The sequence below is a fragment of the Sparassis crispa genome (assembly GCF_003851025.1).
Source record: "Sparassis crispa DNA, contig_000000F, whole genome shotgun sequence".
Lineage (NCBI taxonomy): Eukaryota > Fungi > Basidiomycota > Agaricomycetes > Polyporales > Sparassidaceae > Sparassis > Sparassis crispa.
The window spans coordinates 4,487,433-4,506,533 of record NW_020939747.1 but is presented as its reverse complement, the minus strand read 5'-3'; the positions used below and the strand labels follow the sequence as shown (position 1 = coordinate 4,506,533).

General features: G+C 57.1%; 5 protein-coding genes across 5 annotated transcripts; 2 read left to right on the top strand and 3 right to left on the bottom strand.

The window, feature by feature from the left end:
* Positions 1-1,052: 1,052 nt before the first annotated feature.
* On the top strand, positions 1,053-2,794 carry SCP_0116360 (hypothetical protein; the record flags this gene model as incomplete). Its single annotated transcript, XM_027753857.1, has 2 exons — positions 1,053-1,088; positions 1,142-2,794. 2 exons carry the CDS (start codon positions 1,053-1,055, stop codon positions 2,792-2,794), a joined length of 1,689 nt encoding a protein of 562 aa, XP_027609658.1.
* Positions 2,795-6,584: 3,790 nt separating this feature from the next.
* On the bottom strand, positions 6,585-7,412 carry SCP_0116350 (hypothetical protein; the record flags this gene model as incomplete). The annotated part of the gene is made up of 3 exons (XM_027753856.1): positions 6,585-6,882; positions 6,938-7,045; positions 7,102-7,412. 3 exons carry the CDS (start codon positions 7,410-7,412, stop codon positions 6,585-6,587), a joined length of 717 nt encoding a protein of 238 aa, XP_027609657.1.
* Positions 7,413-10,865: 3,453 nt separating this feature from the next.
* Positions 10,866-12,015, bottom strand: SCP_0116340 (Ammonia transport outward protein; the record flags this gene model as incomplete). Its single annotated transcript, XM_027753855.1, has 5 exons — positions 10,866-11,029; positions 11,094-11,173; positions 11,242-11,395; positions 11,665-11,837; positions 11,906-12,015. 5 exons carry the CDS (start codon positions 12,013-12,015, stop codon positions 10,866-10,868), a joined length of 681 nt encoding a protein of 226 aa, XP_027609656.1.
* A 332-nt stretch (positions 12,016-12,347) lies between these two features.
* Positions 12,348-12,887, bottom strand: SCP_0116330 (hypothetical protein; the record flags this gene model as incomplete). The annotated part of the gene is made up of 1 exon (XM_027753854.1): positions 12,348-12,887. One exon carries the CDS (start codon positions 12,885-12,887, stop codon positions 12,348-12,350), a length of 540 nt encoding a protein of 179 aa, XP_027609655.1.
* Positions 12,888-13,138: 251 nt separating this feature from the next.
* Positions 13,139-13,312, top strand: SCP_0116320 (hypothetical protein; the record flags this gene model as incomplete). Its single annotated transcript, XM_027753853.1, has 1 exon — positions 13,139-13,312. The coding sequence occupies one exon, from the start codon at positions 13,139-13,141 to the stop codon at positions 13,310-13,312; it is 174 nt and encodes a 57-aa protein (XP_027609654.1).
* Between the last annotated feature and the right edge of the window lie 5,789 nt (positions 13,313-19,101).

Genomic DNA, 19,101 nt, shown 5'->3' with positions numbered 1-19,101 from the left:
GTTCTGTAGTATCTCGCACACTCAGTCCCACCGGTCGTCGACACTACCCCGGGGATTACAAAACATGCGGAACGTGCACGACAGCGATGGTGAGCACACCCTTAGAAACTGATCGTTGCTTTAAGAACTCGAGATATTAGCGTCGCGAAGCCATGTGACGGCGGCGGATGTATCTCGTAGGATTTCCTGTGCGTGGTGACTGGCATGGTGAATGGAGCCGTGAATTACGGCCCATATCATGCCACGATTGAGCTGTTCAGGGGCTTGCTGGCAGGGTTGCGTGCGAGAACTCTGCCAGATGTCAATGAATAGGGTCGTTAACGACGCTATTATATATTCTCAAAAATTGCGAATAACCGTTCCTACTTCGCCTCCAGAATTGTTGTCCGTTCTGCTCGTTCGTGATAGACTGCGCAGGATATCGAATCGAATATGCGGTTCTAATTGTTCTCTATATCCTTGTGCATGCGGGGTGGACGTGAGGCTCTACATATGGCCTTAAGGTTTGCAACATGTATCGATTACCTGGTTCTCGCGCTTCGTTTAGTATATAGCTGCCTTACCATCCCCAGAGACTGCATCCTGCACTTCTGAATCTCCCGGAAGCATGATGCAAAAGTGTCCAGTAAGTCGGTTTTAATAGATTTATTTAACAAGTCTAATCGACGCTGCGCTGGGCCCGACAATGGCCAACTCACACAGTCCCCGGGCTGTGGCAGTGTAGCACCACCAACTCCCTTGGTGAGCGGCCAGACGGAAAGGGGCTCCAGCCACCCTTTCACTCCGACCATCATCTGGCTGCTCACCAGGTACGTTGCGAAGCCCGATGCATGTCGCCGTTTCACGCTGACGGATTCTGGCGTGCAATAGGCACATCGTCTTTTATTTGAGACTGCATCCTGCACTTCTGAATCTCCCGGAAGCACAATACAAAAGTGTCCAGTAAGTAGCTCAAAAACTCTGAAAGCATTGAGCCCCTATCCCCTGACACTATCTACACAGATCCAAGTCACCCCGGTGCATCACCTTAGGCACATACACTTCAGCTTGCAATGGGTAATATTGTCTCTGAGGTTATCGGTGGTGTAGTATGTGCCCATACTACGCTTGCACGCGTTCCAGGTCTGACATGAAAATGCAGGTCTTCGGGGGCCTTCTAAGTCTCTTTAGCATGATTCGTAGCTTCGAGTCGCCGGAAGAGTCTGGCCAAGAGATAGCAGCGAATCCCGTGATGCAGGAGCTGGAAGAACGCGCTCGAGAGGATCAGCGCCTGCGTGAGCAGGCCGAACATGATAGATGGCAGGCTGAAGAAGAGCAACGCCGCACAGCCGAGGCACACCAACAGGCCGAACGTGATAGATGGCAGGCTGAAGAAGAGCAACGCCGCGCAGCTGAGGCACACCAACAGGCCGAACGTGATAGATGGCAGGCTGAAGAAGAGCAATGCCGCGCAGCCGAGGCACACCAACAGGCAGAGAACGAGAGAGGGCGCATCAAGGAGGAGAAGGAACGTGCAGAGCAGGAGAGACGGGAGGCAGAAGAGAGCCGAAGGCGTGCCGATGAGGAGCGCCAGCGTGTGAAAAGGGAGATTCACCTTGCTGAGGAGGAAAAGCGACGTGCGGAACATGCGAAGGTGGAGGCGGAGGAGCAATGGAGGCGTGCAGACAAGGACCGCCAGCGCGCAGAAGCGGAGCGGTGGCGTGCGGACGAGGAGAAGCGTCGCTCGGACGAGGAGAAGCAGAAGGCAGAGGAAGGGAAACATCGTGCTGAGCAGGCAAGCCGGAAGGCTGAAGAGGAGAGGCGACAGGCGAATGAACAACGGAAACGTGCGGAGGAAGACAAACAGCAGGCGGAGGAAGACAGGCGGCGAGCCGAAGAAGACAGCAAGAGAGCAGATGCAGAGAGGCAGAGGGCGGAGGAAGCCAAGGAGAAAGCTAGGGCCGCTCAAGAGGAGGCTGAGCGAGCGTCAGTGGCCGCTGCGCAGGCGGCGGAAGGGGCCCGAATCGCACAGGTGGAGGCCGAGAGGAAGCTGAAGGCGGGTATACGTCCAGTGGTCTGGCCAACGGAGGAGGAAATCCGCACGAACAAGGAGCTTCTGCAGTACCGTGAGGGCAAGCTGCACTTCGCCGTCGCGGGGATTGCAGGGAGCGGCAAGTCATCCCTCATCAACGCACTCCGCGGGATCTCCAACAGACACAGGGAAGCAGCACGCGTCGGAGTCATCGAGACCACGAGAGTCATCACGCGGTACCAGGATCCGAACTCGGAGAGGCCGTTCGTCTGGTACGACGTTCCCGGCGCCGGCACCCTGGCCATTCCGGACTGGCAATATTTCAATGCCCAGGGTTTATACATCTTCGACGCTATTATTGTCCTCTTCGACAATCGCTTCACCGAAACTGATATTGCTCTGCTGCGGAATGCCGCGCTTTTCCAAATTCCAACGTACATCGTGCGTTCGAAGTCGAACCAACACATCGGGAACCTCCTCCAGGACTTGGACTTCGGGGAAGACGAAGACAAGGCCAATTGCGATGAGACTGCGCGCGAGATTTATATCACGGAGACTCGCGAAAGCGTGGCGCACAATCTATTCGATGCAGGACTTCCCGGACAGAGGACCTACCTCATCACGGCGAAGGAAGTTCTCTGTGAAGTGGTCAAGGGCCGGACGCCGAAGGGCATTATTGATGAGGTCGAGCTACTCAACGATATGCTGCGGGAGGCGCAGTCTCGTCGTATGAAGCCCAAGGCATCGCAACCTTCACGTTCTGCGGGCTTGCTGTCAAACTAGTGGCGAACTTTCTGTTGCTCGTTCTGTCTCCTCCGATCCTGTGAACGTCATCTCGCACTTGTCATGTAGTATGAGCATGGTGAAGTCGGTTCAAAATGTATGTACGTCGCACCAATCAACGTCTGCATTCTTTGAAGATTTTGACACCGAGAATCTAAGCGTCGAAATGTTCACACCCCGACATTGCAAACACTCCAGCAATATTTTTGCATGCATACAAGAAAATGCGCAAGATCAGTGTGGTGGGAAAAGAGTTGGCTTCTCCTTGCGGATAGCCCTGAGAGGAAGGCCATGCTGCATTTCTTGACACAAGGTACTCTTCTGTGCAGTTGCACGCTTTCGTCCTAGGCATTCGTGTTCCATCCTGGAAGCATCTAATTTATATCGCATATCTCTGAGTAGAATATCCTATGCGCAGACTCGGTTGACATTGAAAAGGAGATTGCGCGGATGTGCCGTGCATCAGTGAGCCTTAGCTTCATCTCTGAGTCGGCTAGTACTCCATGAAGAGCATCGGACGCAGGAGGCTACTTGCTCATCTGTCAACGTCCTGCAAACCATTAGCTTTACCCTTCCGGATCCGCTGTGAGTTGGGTACGTAGAAAGTGAGCGGACAAGGACACGCGCCGTCCGTTCAGCAATTTCGTATTGCCCGCAGTGCTGCACGTATAGCACTGATGTTCGCTACATAGCACAACGTCGAGAGTGGGAGTCTAGGAATGGTTGGAGAATTGTATGCGACTAAATAGAGGAACTCGCACACCTTATTCGATACAATGGAGACCCGGATACGGCGGTTCTCAATGCTGGCTAAAAAGCGCGCCTTCAGGTTCAACTTCAGACGGCCCATATCCTCGACCACTGCACAGCAAAGTATTGAACACACCTTCAAATCACCTACTCCCTCTTGAAATGTGACATCAAACCACGTTCCTTCCTTCCATTTACCTATTCGCCGGTCTGGGACTGACAGCATCCTCCCGATTGATTCTACGCCAGTCGACCTTCAGGTTGCTGATAGAGTCAATCTATTCACATGATGCGACCTTATAGAACATACGATCTGAGCTTGACTGCCAGTGCTCATCCGACTGGTACCGCACTGAATGTATTCTGACTTGCAACTGTTGGGAATGGCGTTGTTCCCCAGTTTTGGGTTGGAGTCGTGATTGGTCGGATTGGTCTTGGGCCAATCCTGGACCAGTTTTGGTCGGTCCTTGGTATGGCGGAGTAGCCCAGGCCACCAACGCGTCCTATTCACGTGGACATGTGACACTTCGTGACACTACGCGACCGTGTCTTGTTCACAGTTCAGGCATCAGAAATGTGTGAGACGCAAAACGGGTACCTTCATGGACATATCACTGGCACGATAGATTGCGACTGCAAAGGCAGTCAGATGGAAGCGGATTCTGAAGTGGAGCTGCGACCAGGTGTCCTTGTGTAATACTTGCAGCACTGTTCTAATGCCAACTCCCTCACCACCAGCTCCTCCACCTCTGGCATGATCGTCAAATCACTTGCTCGCCGACACAATCTGATTGGCCCACCATCAGTGGGAGATTCATCCTTGACCTGGGATTCACCATCTCAAAACCTCGGATTGTGAACCGATCACTGCTTTTCACTGCGCTCCAACAAGACCATCGCCATTGTCGACATAGACATCGTGCTCGTCCTATAACGGCGCGCACCGCACTTTCGCGAGGATGAGTAGTCTCATCCGAATGGTGAACAGAGGTGAGCACGTAGCAGTCAGTGTTCTACGAAGATACAGCCCTTGCCTTATTTCTGCATGCTGAATTGTCCCAATCAGCTAGACGTACCACAAATGGATGACGAGCACGGAGCTGCGCGCGCAGAAGGCGAGCGAGCCGCTATATTTAACCACTGTATTCCGGTATCATATCTGAGTATTCTGCGGTGAAAGGGAAATGGCAACTTGATGAAAACAGTCAGTACAACAACCAACCACTTCCTGTGTCCTCGTCCTCGTCAGCTTACAGATTTTCCTGTAGAGCTGACATTCATCATTCTGTCTTGCGAGGGCTTGGATCCCGCTGCCCAGCTCAAGCCGGAGATACTCATTAATCTACTGATGATCGGCGACGTGAATCTATTCCTGAAAGGACTACCGCACGAGGAAGACTTCGAGGCCGAGGTGGAAGTGATGATCACAGGTGCGGAGCGTTCGTGCAGCGTATCTGACGGGTTGCGTCCATGTATGTTCGGATGTCATACTACATGACCGCGGTGAAACATCTTACCATGCAGAGCCCGCGTTCCGCCACCGAAGGCTCGTCAACTCTCCATGTCACGCAAAGATCACAAAGGATTTTTCGGCCCCAACTATGTGCGACAAACTATTATATGAAGCAGCTGTTTATCGGCACTGAGGATACCCTATGACTGATGTCTCGCACCTGATGACGGCGGCACCCCAAGCGTCGAATAACGTCATGCTTATGCTGCCCAAGCTTGGAATGTGCCCCCGCTCTATAGGCAAGTCAAGCGACAGCTGTCGGAAGTCCTCTCTGCTTTTAGGTCCATCGACAGGCAGGCGGACAGCCTCACGGTTAAGCACGGCCAGGGTACTACTCTGGATGCTGCAAATATGGCGGGCGCTGCTTGCTCCGTTTTAGTCAAAACATAGTCGAGAACATGATGAGGAGACCGGTTACTACAGTTTCGCAGGCCGAGCATAACTTTTCTCAAATGTCTCAAAATGTCAACACACTGCTGACACCCCTCATGGACACCGATGCTCCTCTGATCAATCCACTATCCAAACAACGTCACCAGCACAGTTCCCTTCGCTATGGGCGATCCGGGAACAATTGTCCGAAGGCCTGTCGATGGAAGGCAAGATCCGATCCAAGGGCCTGTTGCATCCCGATGCCATCAAGCATGTTGTCGCTAAGTCACTTACGGGCACGTCGGTGACAGTGAGCATTGTCTTAACAATCCTTCGCACCAATTAATCATGCTTTTCAGGTAATTTCTGAATGTTGTCGCCCGTGTGTATACTTGAGAAATCGAAGCTGTACTAGAATCTTTTGTCTATGAGCTTGTTCGTAAGTGTCCTTGCGATGCAGATACGAGGGCTCCGTATCTGCAGAGCACAGTATTGGCATCATAAAGAGGCACTGCACCACACGGATGATGATGAACTCAGGATTTATATACCGCAACAAGCAAACTATGTGCTAAGACGCGGTGATCTCCGGTCAGTACATGACTAACTACGGTACGACGGGAGGATTGTCCAGGTGGAGAGTGGGTATAGTAGTGTTTTCGTGAGGCTTATATAGTAGATAAAATTAGGACAGGGTGTTGTGTATGGGATTGTTCGTGGGTGAGGTGACTCTCGGCGGTGATACGACTGCACCACACGGAGAACGTGAAGAATATCGAGTGGATGAAGCGCATGAAAAATCTATTTGACCCAAACGAGATCATGGGCCCTGGGAAGGGTTTGCCTTGAGCGACGGTCCTTCGTCGGACACCATTTATCACACATCTACGAGGAGAGCATCATGTACAATTAATATTGTTAGAACCATTACTGAACATTCGTACGAAATCCCCAAGAAGGAAGACGAGGGGTTCATATTGTCGCCAGAATCGTCCATAAAATCGTGAACTGTAATTAACCGCGGGTGCGACGGAACAACCGTTCCAATTAGTCCCAGTGAGAGGTTAGTCCCAGTGAGAGGCACAGACTCGGATGATCCATGGATATGTTCTGAGGACGGATGTAATGCTCGACAGAATACATAAGGGGGGTCAATCATACTGCATTCCTCGAGATACGTGCCATCTCTTCGGAAGAGACCTCCTTCTGCCCGCCGCCAAGGTATGACAGCTTGAAGAAGTCTCCTTTCACGACACTGGTCCCCGCATCTTCAATGGTACACTCAATGATGTTGTTATTCTCATCCTTGTACCGTACTGTCTCTCCGATGCGCTCCACTGGGTCCATAGTGCACGGATTAAGCGAGGACGCATTTTCCAATTGCTGCGGATTCAGCGAAGATGCCAACTTTGCCAGTTGCTGAAAACCCTGTTCCCCAATGGTCCGTCGAACTCTTCGGGCCATGTAAATGAGCGTACAGAAAATGCACAGATTAACGTGGTGCTTACGATTCATCGGTAGCCTCGCTGACAATGTTACCCCGGGCTGGATGGTTGTCGAACAGACAATACAATCCTTGCGCTCCAGCAGTGGCGGCAAAGCCAACCCAAAAACACCTACATGCGCCGATGTGTCAAGGGCAGGATTTATCAATCAGACCGAAGATGCATACCTGTATAGACTGTCGAGTGGTGTGGCGCAGATCTCATCACACTGACGAAAAAATGCGGCTTGCTCATTAGGATCCGTGCTGTTGGTTCGCAGAATAATCGTCGAATCGTTGCGCCAGTCTCGAGCGGCCTGGTCATAGACGGGCTGCACGCGGGCCACGTCATTCTGACCGTATCCCATGCCCCGAATTGTGCGACCACAGGTTTCCGCGATGACGAGGTAGTTTGTATATCTTTCCGTCATGTCCTTGACAAAGGCCTGGTCCCGCTGTGCATCCTGTCTCGAGAGCTTGGAAGAAATTCGCGGAGGCATGAAGACCGGGATGTAGTAACTAGCGGGCGATCGCGAGGAAAAGAAGAAACGAGGATCGCGAAACACGATCACGTGCTTTGAATAACAACAAACCTAGCACATGTATCCTTTCTTCTGCCAGTGGTTATGAATTTCCCATTTAAATGTGAGTTTGCTCGTAGCTTCGAGTTTGTTCAGTTTTTCAGCAGCTCTTTCTTCAGGATTACACACAACGTCTCAAGCTCAAATTTGTACGTATGCAAAATTGGCGAGCAAAGTATACAGCAGGAAGGCGGTGCTTACCTCGCGTTCATAGACCCTGCACATCCTCACCAATGCGCACTCCGAGCATGGCACTGTCCTCCCGTAGTCTTCCCATACTATGTTATGACAACACAGATCAGGAACATCTGAGGCCTGAAGTCTGGAAATCAGCGAGGATACCATTTCTCCTGTCGTCGAGATGTAGGAATCAAGATTTCTGTCCGTACATGCTGGACTACGACTCGGATCAAACTTTATAATTAGGTAACTGTGTATGGCATTTTAAGTCGAGAGATACACCCTGAACTGACGAATACTTCCCATCCATCACTGTTCCAGAGTTTCCAGTTAAGGTGCTTGAACACATCGTCGACTTCGTGGCCACTTGCATAGATGACCTTTGTAACCGCGACCTCACAAGTCACGTCTGGCATCCCCGCGGTTGTTATCATCTCCAGACGTACTGTGCGTCAAACGACCCTGAAATTCAGCATGGCTTGGAATTTTTACATCTGCGAGCAAGTACGGTTCCCGTCGCCTCTTCACTTATCCTGTTGGATAATAGGAATTCCTTCTGGAAATACATAGGGTTCCTCAAGGCCTCCCACCTATCGTGTCTTTGCCTCGGACCGGATGAACATCCAAGTCTCTCTATCATCGGATCTCCGTTATTCCTGTATGTTGCCAACTTCAACAACTGATTGTGCCCATCTTTCCGACAGTTGCACTGTATCATGTGCGACCCTCATATCCTTCCCTTGCGATGCTTGAAATGCGCCGACCACGCACTATCTTTGATCCGTGGAGGCAACTGTTGCCAGTGCGCCGCTATATCTGATCGCGGCACGGATCCCCTTGAAGTATGATGTTCTCTCGCGATGAACATGGCAGCGCTTGGCGACATCGTCGTCCTGATTCTCCCCTCATCTTCCATGTCCTTATGAGATCTATTCGGTGTCTGCCTGTCCTCTTGCTTCAGTAATTTTAACCTCGTTCAGACATCGGCCGTCCATCCGCCCTTCAAATTGTCACGGTGCTGCCGCTCCGTCGTCCCCTAACGATGGCATAACTATACACCGATCGTTCATCCACCACCACATCTGGCTGAATCACCGGATCCAACGTATGACGTGCCTCTGCCGGACGGCGTACCTGCTGATGCAGCATTTCCCGCAGGACAGCAAGTGTGTGTCAGGGGAGATGACTGGGGCATACAACGCGGCCGAACGCTGGCGCAGCGGACCGGTTCCCTCCTCGTAATTCCTGATGGGCCACTCTGGGAAGGAAATTCAGTGAGATATTCTGCGCTCGGAGTTATCAATCTGCTTAATTGCTGGCGGGACCGGTGAGAATGCGACGCTCCATCCTTCGAGATCGGGATGCAGTTTGTACGCGCCGCGTGCATAGCGGTGAGCTTTGGTATATGCAGCTATATATGCTGATCGTCGTTCACACCACGACATGCCTTCTGTAGAAAACTCGTGAAACATAAACCATTCGCCAATATTCTTAGGACCGCATCATATTGCGCTTCTCCGCCGATCTATCGCGCCCAGAGTGGCAAGGCCGCGCGGATCACCTATAGCTGGATGCTTGCTCTCGCTCTCTCTCTGGTTCCACGGATGCCCATTTGCTCAAGTGCATACGACGACCGCGTCCGTGCCGCCCGGGCCGCTCCCTCGCATCCGCGCACCGCAAAACTTCTGACGAAAGCCTTCTTCGAATTCTCTCGCTTCTGCCGAGCCATCCGCGCAACTTCCTCAGAACCCATCGTACGTACCGCCGGGCAGAACTGAAACAGCTCCTGGCAGAAGCCATGATAGCTAATCATAACCACCCCCCCAAATCAGGGCGCGCTTTGCCCCCGCCCCGACCGGATCCGAACCCACTCGGGATCTGTAGCTGTTTTTGTCGCTCTAGGTGTTCAGAGTGATATTAATGCGCCTGCAGTCCAGTGGGCGCGGGCGTGCTTATCGGCGTGCGGTGGGTTTCCGGTTCGCGAAGAGATTCAGAACCGCTGGCAGGAGCGCGGGGCCACCTCGCTTCGCGCTATCGCGCATCGCGGCCCAATCGACGCGGGGCAGAATTGTGCGAAGCTCGAACGCGACCGGGCGGCAGTGGCTATTGCTATTGGGGGCCTTCCAGCGCAGGTTCGAATTCCCGCCGGAGATGCTACGGACCGCAGCTGGTGCAACCGTCGACCGAAAAAAAACGACTCGGTGAAGTTTTCCGTCTTGCTTTGTGCAGGGTGGTTAGATTGTGTCCGTCTTCAGCCGTATTGTTGGTTCTGGTTTGTCGTGCAGAATATCTCGCTGCGTTACCAACCCGTGGCGTGTTATTGCCAACGGGGCGAGTTCGATTTCTCGCTGCAGATGCGGGTGCGGCGCGTACTTGTCGTCGTCGATACGGACCGCGGCGGTAGGCTCGACCAAAAATGACTGTGTAGAAATTCTCTGTGCAGTGTGGTTCTTTCCGTCTTCCTCCCGCCGTAGGCTTGTTAATTAGTTCTGGGTTGTCGTACGGGACATCCCTCCGCCTTATCGCGAGGGGCGGGTGTTTAATGTAATGTGCAGTGCGCGCGGCACGCGGATTTATTGTATACATAGAAGACGCGTCTTGCGCCGCTCACGACGCGTCGACGAGCGAGCGACGAGCGCACCCGTCTCCGATAATAAACATCGAGCGAACGCACCCTCGGCGTGCGGCGCCTCTGGCCAGCTTACTGTATGTCCCACAATCGCCGCATTAATCCAGACAGCGCGACAACGCACCGCGCCCACCGTCACTGCGCACCGACGAGCCACGCGACAGACAGCGGACAGATCGACACACAGCAGACAGCGGATAGATCGACACTCCAACGTCGCACGGCGTATCCAACCCCGACCCATTCATTCCCCCCACGACGCACACGCCGATTACACAGATCCCATAGCCCAACTTTTCGCCCCCAACCCACGCACGACCAACCGACCGAACACCGCACACCGAACACGCAACCGAACGACGGCGACGCGAAAAAGAGCTAAAAACCGAGTGCACGTAAACGATAAACGACAAAAAAAGCCTGCTATAGAATACACGACCGCACCACCACGCCCTACCCACACACAACAACAACAGCACGCCGCGTTCCCGCACCGCACACCAAGGGGGGGGGGCGGGGGCGGAAACCGCCCGCACGCCGAAAAGGCGCGGGAGGGCAGCGGTTCAGTCGAGGCGCGGCGCAATCGGCCCCGTCGGGAGCGTGAACCACGACTCCTCGCGGTTGAGCAGCTGCGCGGTCCCGATGTAGAACCCGATAGCCGCCGTGATGATCCCGAACGCGCCGCCGCCCTTGACCGTGTGCTTCGCCGTCGACGCCACCAGCTCCGCTACAAAAACCCACCAAAGCGTCAGAATCAGCGTGCGGAAGGAGGGAGAGGGGGGGGCACGCACCGACGCCGAGGAGGAGGAACGTGAGGGAGAGGTTGAAGAAGAGCGCGATGAGGCCGTAGCTCCTGCGCGTCGACGCGATCCTACACACACCCCACACACCCATCAGCAACAGCAACAGCACCGCACCGGGGGGGGGGTAGGGGCTTACGTGAGGATAACGGAGATGATGAAGAACATGAAGAGGTAGATCCCGAGCCCGCTCGCGAGCTGGTCCGGCGCGGCCGCGTACGCGGCGAGGATCCCCGAGCTGGGTATGTAGATCGTCCCGTACGACATCCAGAACGTGCCGAAGAGCGAGAACGCTGCGTGCGCGGGGTCAGCTCAGCTCAGTTCGCAGACCAAAGGGAGGGGATGCGCGCGACGACGCGGGCGCGTGAAGGATGATGCGGGGAGAAGGGGAGAAGCGCGGGGAGGGGCCGTGGGGGGAAAGGGCCGCAGCGACGCGTGGGAGCGCGAAGCCCATCACGCGAAGCCCATCACGGACCGACAGGGCGGACAGTTCGACGCGCGGGGGGGGGGGGGGGGGGGGGGGAGCAAGGGACGACACGGGCAAGGGGAAAAGGGCACTGACCGGTCGCGCCGAACGTGTTCGCGCTCGCGAACTCCCACATGCCGGCGAGGAGCTGGGAGAGCCCGCCGACCCAGAGGGTCATGCCGACGATGACGTTCGGGATGTGGATGTCGCGCGCGGAGACGTTGAAGAGCGAGAGCATCAGCGTCGTCGTCGAGAACGCGAACAGCCCGCTGCAGTCGCCGCCAAAAAAAATGGTCAGTCGTCGTCGTTCGAGCGCGGCCGGGGGGGGGGGACGCACAGAGGCCCGGGGTTGCCGAACTTCCTGAACTGGGCGTTGACGGGCGTGAAGGCCGGCCGCGCGGGCTGGGGCGGGAGGGCGTTGACCTCGGCTTTCTCCAACTGGGACATGCTGCTGCTCATCGATTCCGGGTTTTGCAAGACAGGCAGGGAGTGCGACAGAGGACGAGCGGTTGCAGAGAGCAGAGAGAGCAGAGGAGGAGGGGGGCGCTGGGACGCATCGTGGGTGGGGGGGAGAAGGCTTTATCGCAGGCGCTGACATAAGCAGGGCAGCCATATGCGGGGTTGTGGGGGTCGGCGCATGACCCCGCGCTACGAGCGCGAGTCGATCGGGGCAGGATAAACGGTTGAGAAGCGTGCTAAACGGTCAGATGACGACGCCACCATATCTTGCATCTGCGCTGCCCGTCAGCGACGCCGGTCAGCATTACAAAATGCGTCCGCTACTTGTGCGCGAGAGGAGGCAGCGACCGCGGGGCCCCGCGGAAGTGGGGGGCCAAGCGCGTCCTGGTGCGGGGTCGAGGCGTCGAGGCGAGCCCGGTGCCAGAGAAAGACAGAGAAGAGACGACGCGCTGGCGCGAAAACGGACGCGTCTTTGCGTTCCTGCTGCTAGCGCACCGCGTCTCCAGACCTGCGGACTTGCACCTCCTGCGCGCGATGATCATTGATGCAGCGTTTCGGCCGGACACAGGGGCGAGGGTGTGTGAAGGAGGAACACGTAAAGCGCGACCTGTGATGGGACTAGGTGCCGCGCACCGCGCGGGGATCAGTGCCAGGATAATGGAGACTGCGGACCTCGTGTCTTGGCTTGCGCGACGGGATGCGACGGCGGCGGGGACGGCACCGACGGTGTGTGGGGGAGCACCACGCAGCTTCAGCAAAGGCACCTGGGGCCCTCGCACACACCGCCAGCACGTCCACTGCCAGGGGCTGCAGACACGCAGCGACGCGCGCTGGACGTTCTCGCCCGCGGCGTCCCGCATCCCCGCGGGCGACACAGGACGGTCACGAGCGCGCGCAGATGCCTCCGTCTCGATCTTGGCCTGCAACTACGGATGGCGACGCACGGCGCGTCGGCTTGTGCTGGGGGTTGGGGCTCCTGCGAGGGCACCGCGATCGATACCCCGCGGGCTCGACGGACTCGAACGACGAAAAAAAAATGGGGAGCTGTCCCTCGCGCCGTCTTTTCTGTAGGCGGTATGATTATTGCGGGTCCGCACCTCGATCCGATCGAATGGCTTGGTCCCGTGGCCGAGAGCACGGCGGTAGCGACACACCAAGGGAGAAGCGCCCGCGCGGCCAGGGAGGGGAGGAGGAGGAGGAGGAAGAGACGAGCAAGAGCTCCACCGCACTGCGAGACTGGGGGTACTTATGGGAGCGCGCTAGCGATGGGAGACCCGGCGGCTGAGCGCGCGGTCATGCGACCCGCGTTCTCATGGAGCGTGCGCGCGACGTGGCTTCTCCGGCCAATCGGGTGCGCGGCCTGGACGACGAGACGACGTGGAAGGTGTCTAGCTGAGCTGGGGCTCTTTGGTGGCACCCAATGGGAGCCTCAGCGCGAGATGCGGCGGTCGGGGCAATGGGGATGCCCGTTCTGGAGGCCAGGTACCACGGGACCGCAGGTCGACGGGGGCGTCACGCCGCGCGGCGATAAGCCCTGCTATTGCGCCTCGTCGGTGTGTCGCGGACGTAGAGCGGGCGGAGCCAACTTCGGGGGGGCCCTTCGTATGTGGTCGACCGGGAAATCCACACCCTTTGCGCGTCGCACCGACCTGCATTAATGGAAGAAGCAGATCACGTACAGAGCATGGGGCACCCCAACCGAGACAACACCACCCGGTGCAGCCTGCTCGACGATCAGTAAGCTGCACGCGCACACCTGACCGCGCGCCACTCACCCATCCCCCGTACACGTGCACGACGCGTCAAGTCTCCCCTCGCGTCGCGATCACGCGACAGCCCTCCGCCTCCGAAGAACATCCGCCCGCCACCCGGGACCCATCCGCTCGCCTCGACGACGTACGTCCTCGCTGGACGCCCGCGTCCTCCAAGCAACGCAGGAAGTACTGCCAGCCACCACGCGCCGCGCTCCGTTCAGCACCGATCACGCACAACGCACCACGCACCAAGCAACCACCATCCCCAACCCAAACCCATCCAAGACCAACCTTCCCCCCACCTACCCACCACCGGATCCAGCGCAAAACGTACAGCAGAGGGGCATAATTTCGGGAAGCATCCTCCTCCCCCCGGGGCAGAGACCCGCTTCTTATAAGTGGACGGAACGGCTGCTCGGACCCGCTCGGTTTCACGCGGGCGCTCCGAAGGATCCAGCGTGGGCCCGGAGCCCCTGCGCATCCCCCGCGTTCGGAGCGGATAGGGCTTTCCGAGCTCTGCGACGCAGGCGGGGCGCGCGTCGAACGACTGCTGTTGCCTTTCTGGGCGCGGGTGAGCGTACACCCTCGGGTGCCGGGTACGTTTGGGCCCCGGATGGCCCGGTGGGACGCGGGTGGGGGCCACGTGGCCGTGTCCTCCCGGAGAGCGAGTTCGCCACAACTGGAGTCTGCGACGACTGCAGTGTTTGGCTTGGAGCGGTGCGTATAACCGTATCTTCTCGTTCTTTATGCATGCACACACCACTGATCCTCGCCGTCTTCTCGCAGGCGGGGGGGGGGACAAAAATACACACGCGCGCGCGGACCGTGCAGACAGCACGGGTGCCCGATGCGCATGGCCTGATCCGACTCTGCAGGAAACTGAGTACTATATAGTGTCTGTCTCTGTCTCTGGAGCTCTTCTCTCTGCAGCACGTCTCGCGTCCGCCTCTGCCTTGTCTTTTCCGCACGAACGGCTCGGAGCACGGGGACGGGCCCATCGCCCAGGTTGTGTATGTGGCCTCCCGTGCGGATACCGGAACGGCCTGGGACTCAAAGCTTCGAGGGCTGCTGTGCGGTGTCTGTATTTCATCGACGTGGTCAGGGCCGGGTGGATGGAAGGACGCGCTGCGCTGCTCCTGCGAGCATCGTCTTCGTCTGCAGGCGCGCTCGCGCTCTCCGCTGCTCGGGCTCCCTCGACCGCACACGCACGTCCAGATCGTGTATTGCGCATCGTGTATCCTACTGTGCACGGTCCGTGGGATCCCGGATTCGACGCTTCGAGCCTCTTCTTGCAAGTGTGAGGTTGCGCACGAGTGCTGCTGTGGTCACTAGCTCACTGGTGTCCTCGTTTCGTCGACGTGGCCAGCTGGTCCGGGGGTAGGATATATATATATCACTCTCTGCTCTGGTTCTCTTTGTCTGCGGGATGCCGGACCTTCCACGGTCTGCAGATCTCCTCTGTATCCCGTATTTAACTCGGGGCACACGACCCGGAGTTTGTACCTCGCTCGCACGGTCTCCTCCCCCTCTTCATTGCGGGGGCAGACCGTGCAGACTGCACGGGTGCCCAGTGCGCAACTGTCTGATCCGACTGAGTATATACTGTCTGTCTCTGGAAGCTCCTCTCTCTACAGCACGTCTCGCGTCCGCCTCTGTTTGGTGTGAATTTCTGCACGGCGCGCAGGGGAGTGCGGATGGGCCCCACTGCCCACAGCCCAGGTTGTGTATCGTCTGTGCCTCGCGTGGCCCTCTCGTGGGATACCGGAACGGCCTGGGACTCAAAACTTCGAGGGACTGCTGTGCGGTGTCTGTATTTCATCGACGCGGCCAGGCCGGGGGATGGAAGAACGCTCTGCTCTGCTCTGCTCTCGCGAGTACTTATCGTCTTCGTCTGCGGGGTCGTCGCGCGCGTCTCTCGCGGTCTGCTTCGCTCGCTCCTCTGCTCGGGCTCCGTATTTCGGACTGCGGGAACCTCTCGAGATCTGCTGCCCGCGTGCGCCCGGCTCTCTGCTCGGTGTCCGTATTAACCAGTTTTGTACACGTCCCGGAGTGCAGGGGATGGGCTCGCCGTACGCGTCCAGATTGTGTATTGTGTATTGTGTATCGTGTGTGCCCGCGCTCCTCCGTGACGTTCCGCTGTCCCGTGGGGGGTATCGGAACGCGTGCGCGGGGTCCGGGCTTATCTCTGGGCGCGCTTCTGGCTGCACTTCAAGTTCACTTTACCGTCTTCTCGGCGGAAGTCACGACCGCTGTGGTGTCTCTAGGGCTCTCTGCACGGTGTCTGATGACGTGACGATCCGATGTTTTTTGTGTTCAGGATGCGACGTGACTCTGGCGGGCGGATAGAAGGATGGTATGCTGTTAGGCCCTTTGTCTGTGCCCGGGGTGCGACCTTCCACTTGATGGCAGCATCGCCATCGCCGGAGCGCACTGGCTGCTCGACCCGCCCTCGACGTCTGCCGGCCAGACGCAGATGCGAACGTCCCCGGGCCCGGCTCCTGGCTCACACAGCTCTCGCGCACCCTGCGCACGGAGCCGTCTCTCCGGCGCGCCGCGATTCCCGTCCACTTCCTTGTTCACGCTGGAGCTGTTCTGCGCGTTGGCGGGCGTTGTGCTGGCAGGACGAGGCCCTAGAGGTATCGCATTGAGATTCTTCAATGTGGTACCACTGGGGCCCGGCGCTCTGTATGTATACGCCCTCTCATCTCCATGCGTGCGTGTGTGGGCCGGGCTAGATAGCCTGTGTGGAGGCCGCGCCACGGGAGTGCGGCGTTGGACCATAACTCGACTCGAGCGTAGGCAATAGGCAGTGCGTTCAATCGCGATCGCAACCCCAACCGGAGCGTACTGCTGCTCGACCCGGACTAGCTACGGCACCAGCTGAATGCGGATCGGAACGCCTGCGGGATCTCTGCCTGTTGGTGTCTCACACAGCAGGGGTGCTCTCACTCCCCGCGCGCGGAGCTGTCTCGTGAGCCCCATCTTATCCTTGTTGCGGTGCAACTGTGCAGTCATAAAGGGGCGTGTCGCGTCGCGGTGGGCGCGGCCTTTATGCAGCGCGAGGTCCTGATATTGTCGGATTATAGTGTTTCATTAATGTGGAGTTAGTAGGGGCTCGACGACGATCCGGTCAGCTTCACCATTGGCCGACATTCGATCGCGAAGGTGGGTGCTGGGCGATGAAGCTTCTCATGTTTGTGCTCTCATCCCTTCACACGGGCGGTCGCTCATTCAAGAAGGGCGAAGTGCGGCGCGCGGTGGCATTGTGCACCGACGCTGGGCGCGTCTCCATCAATCACCATCTGATTTGATGAACTTCGGCGCGAGTCCGCAATACGTATCTCTCCCAGCCACGGACGCGCGTCCGTAACCCGCGGCCGGTCGTTCGCCGCAGGTGTGTTCCTGAGTAGCAAGCGCATGTACGCATCCGGTTCATAGCGAGGTACACTACTTGAATCTTCTGTGTGCAACGGCTGAGATAAGACTGCCAAGCTTCAGAGGTAGCAGGACCCCTGACTATAGGTGGAGAGGCCTGATGACTTATCCGGACGAAATTTGGGATTTTTGAGGCCTTAGGCCTGATCTCATCCGGACGTCAGAGGGCCCTGAAGGCCTCCGGAGGTGATCTCATGTCCGGCAGTTCCTGTCAGTTTCGGCGAAGGCCTGATCCTCAGCCGGCCATCCACGCCCCGGAAGCCGACAAGCGCCGACCTCGAGCCGGCGGCGGAGCCGCCGCCTCTCATAAGCGCCCATACCTGCCTTATATAGGCGGTCGGCTGCCGAAAAGCCTGATGCGGTACCCGGACAGGGACCCAAAAATTGGACGAAGGTCTGATCTCATCCGGAAGTATGGGCCAAAAAATCACAAAATTTCTCCGGATGTTTGGGGCTGATTTTCGGAATTTTGGATCAGGCCTCTCCACCTATTGTCAGGGGTCCTGAGGTAGCGCTCGTGCGACGAGGGGTACGCAGAATCTAGTGCTACGGGGCGCGCGTGCGGTTCAGCCCCCGTGTGCTCCAGGGTACGATTCGCTCCGCCGAGTCGACTTGTCTAGCTGGATGGGCCTCAGCATGCGACTCTGCTGTGGTTGCATCCTGGGCGATGGCTTGACCAGTTTCGGTGAAACGGATGGCTCGGACTACATCGTACAAATGCTCCTGCGAGGGTGCGCCCGCCAGTGTGGTGCTACGGAGCTTCCGCGAGGGGTGCGTGGTACTCCGCGGCCTCAGTGCGCTCCAGGGTACGTACCACATGCCATTCACTGCATTCCCATCCGGTCGACTCATCCAGCTTGATGCCTCGAGTGGGGAGCTTGTACATGATGCCGCCTGCGACCACTCTGCGGTGGCCGCGGTCTCAGCGATGGCCTGCCCGATCCCTGATCCTGTTCGGCAAAAATGATGGCTTTGAAGTTTGACTAACCCCGAGTTCGGGGAGTCGTTCCTGCATTCCTGCGAACGTACAGCGTCGATGTTCTTCCGGTGCTGCGCAGCAGATCTCCTGACGGGACTTGAGTCGATTTGCAGACGACGTACCTTTGTCGCTCCGCAGCTGTAGCGGTTGTCACAGAGATGTCGGCAGATCTGTCTGTCTGTGAGCCCCTCATTCATTACTGGTCTAGTAGTTCCCGATTTAAGCACTCTCAGGCGGGCGCAACTCGACAGACCGACATGGTACTTCGCAGCAACTGAAAAAAAGTGCGTTAGGTTTGATTCTGCGCTGTGTGTCTCACGAGCTTCGCTCGTTAATTGTTGATTGTTCATCGTTATTCCGCACCAGTTGCGATCACAGATGTCGCCCTGCTCAGTGCATGCCTGGCGCTCCGTAGTGATGTGCCTGCGGCTTCGTGCGCAGTCCGCAATCTGCGAAACATGGCTGAGGGAGAAACACTATTTCGTGGATGAATAGAGCTTGTCTAGGCAAGCCAGGATGCGAGCCGTGAGCCGTCTGAGGACGTAGGTGCAACGATAGAACACAATTTTGTAGCTTTGACTCCGTGTGCAGCGGCGTACCGATCTGGGGTGTCAACCGAGCCAGGACAGATCACAGGTGCTGTAGCGCAAATCCGACGACGGGAGCAGTGGAATGCAGCTCCATGGTCCACTCGATCAAAGCGAGGGTGCGGGTCTTTGCTGCCGATTTTTTTGCGATTGTCCATGAACAATGTCTTGGAGAGATGACGACGACTGCGAGGAAGGCATGCTGGACATGTTAGTAGGAAGCTCCGGAGCTAGTATGATGGTAAGCTGGAGCAACTGTGCAGGAAACGTGGGTTAGGAGAATGCGCCGAAGCCCGGGAACAGAACCACCATCTGGGCA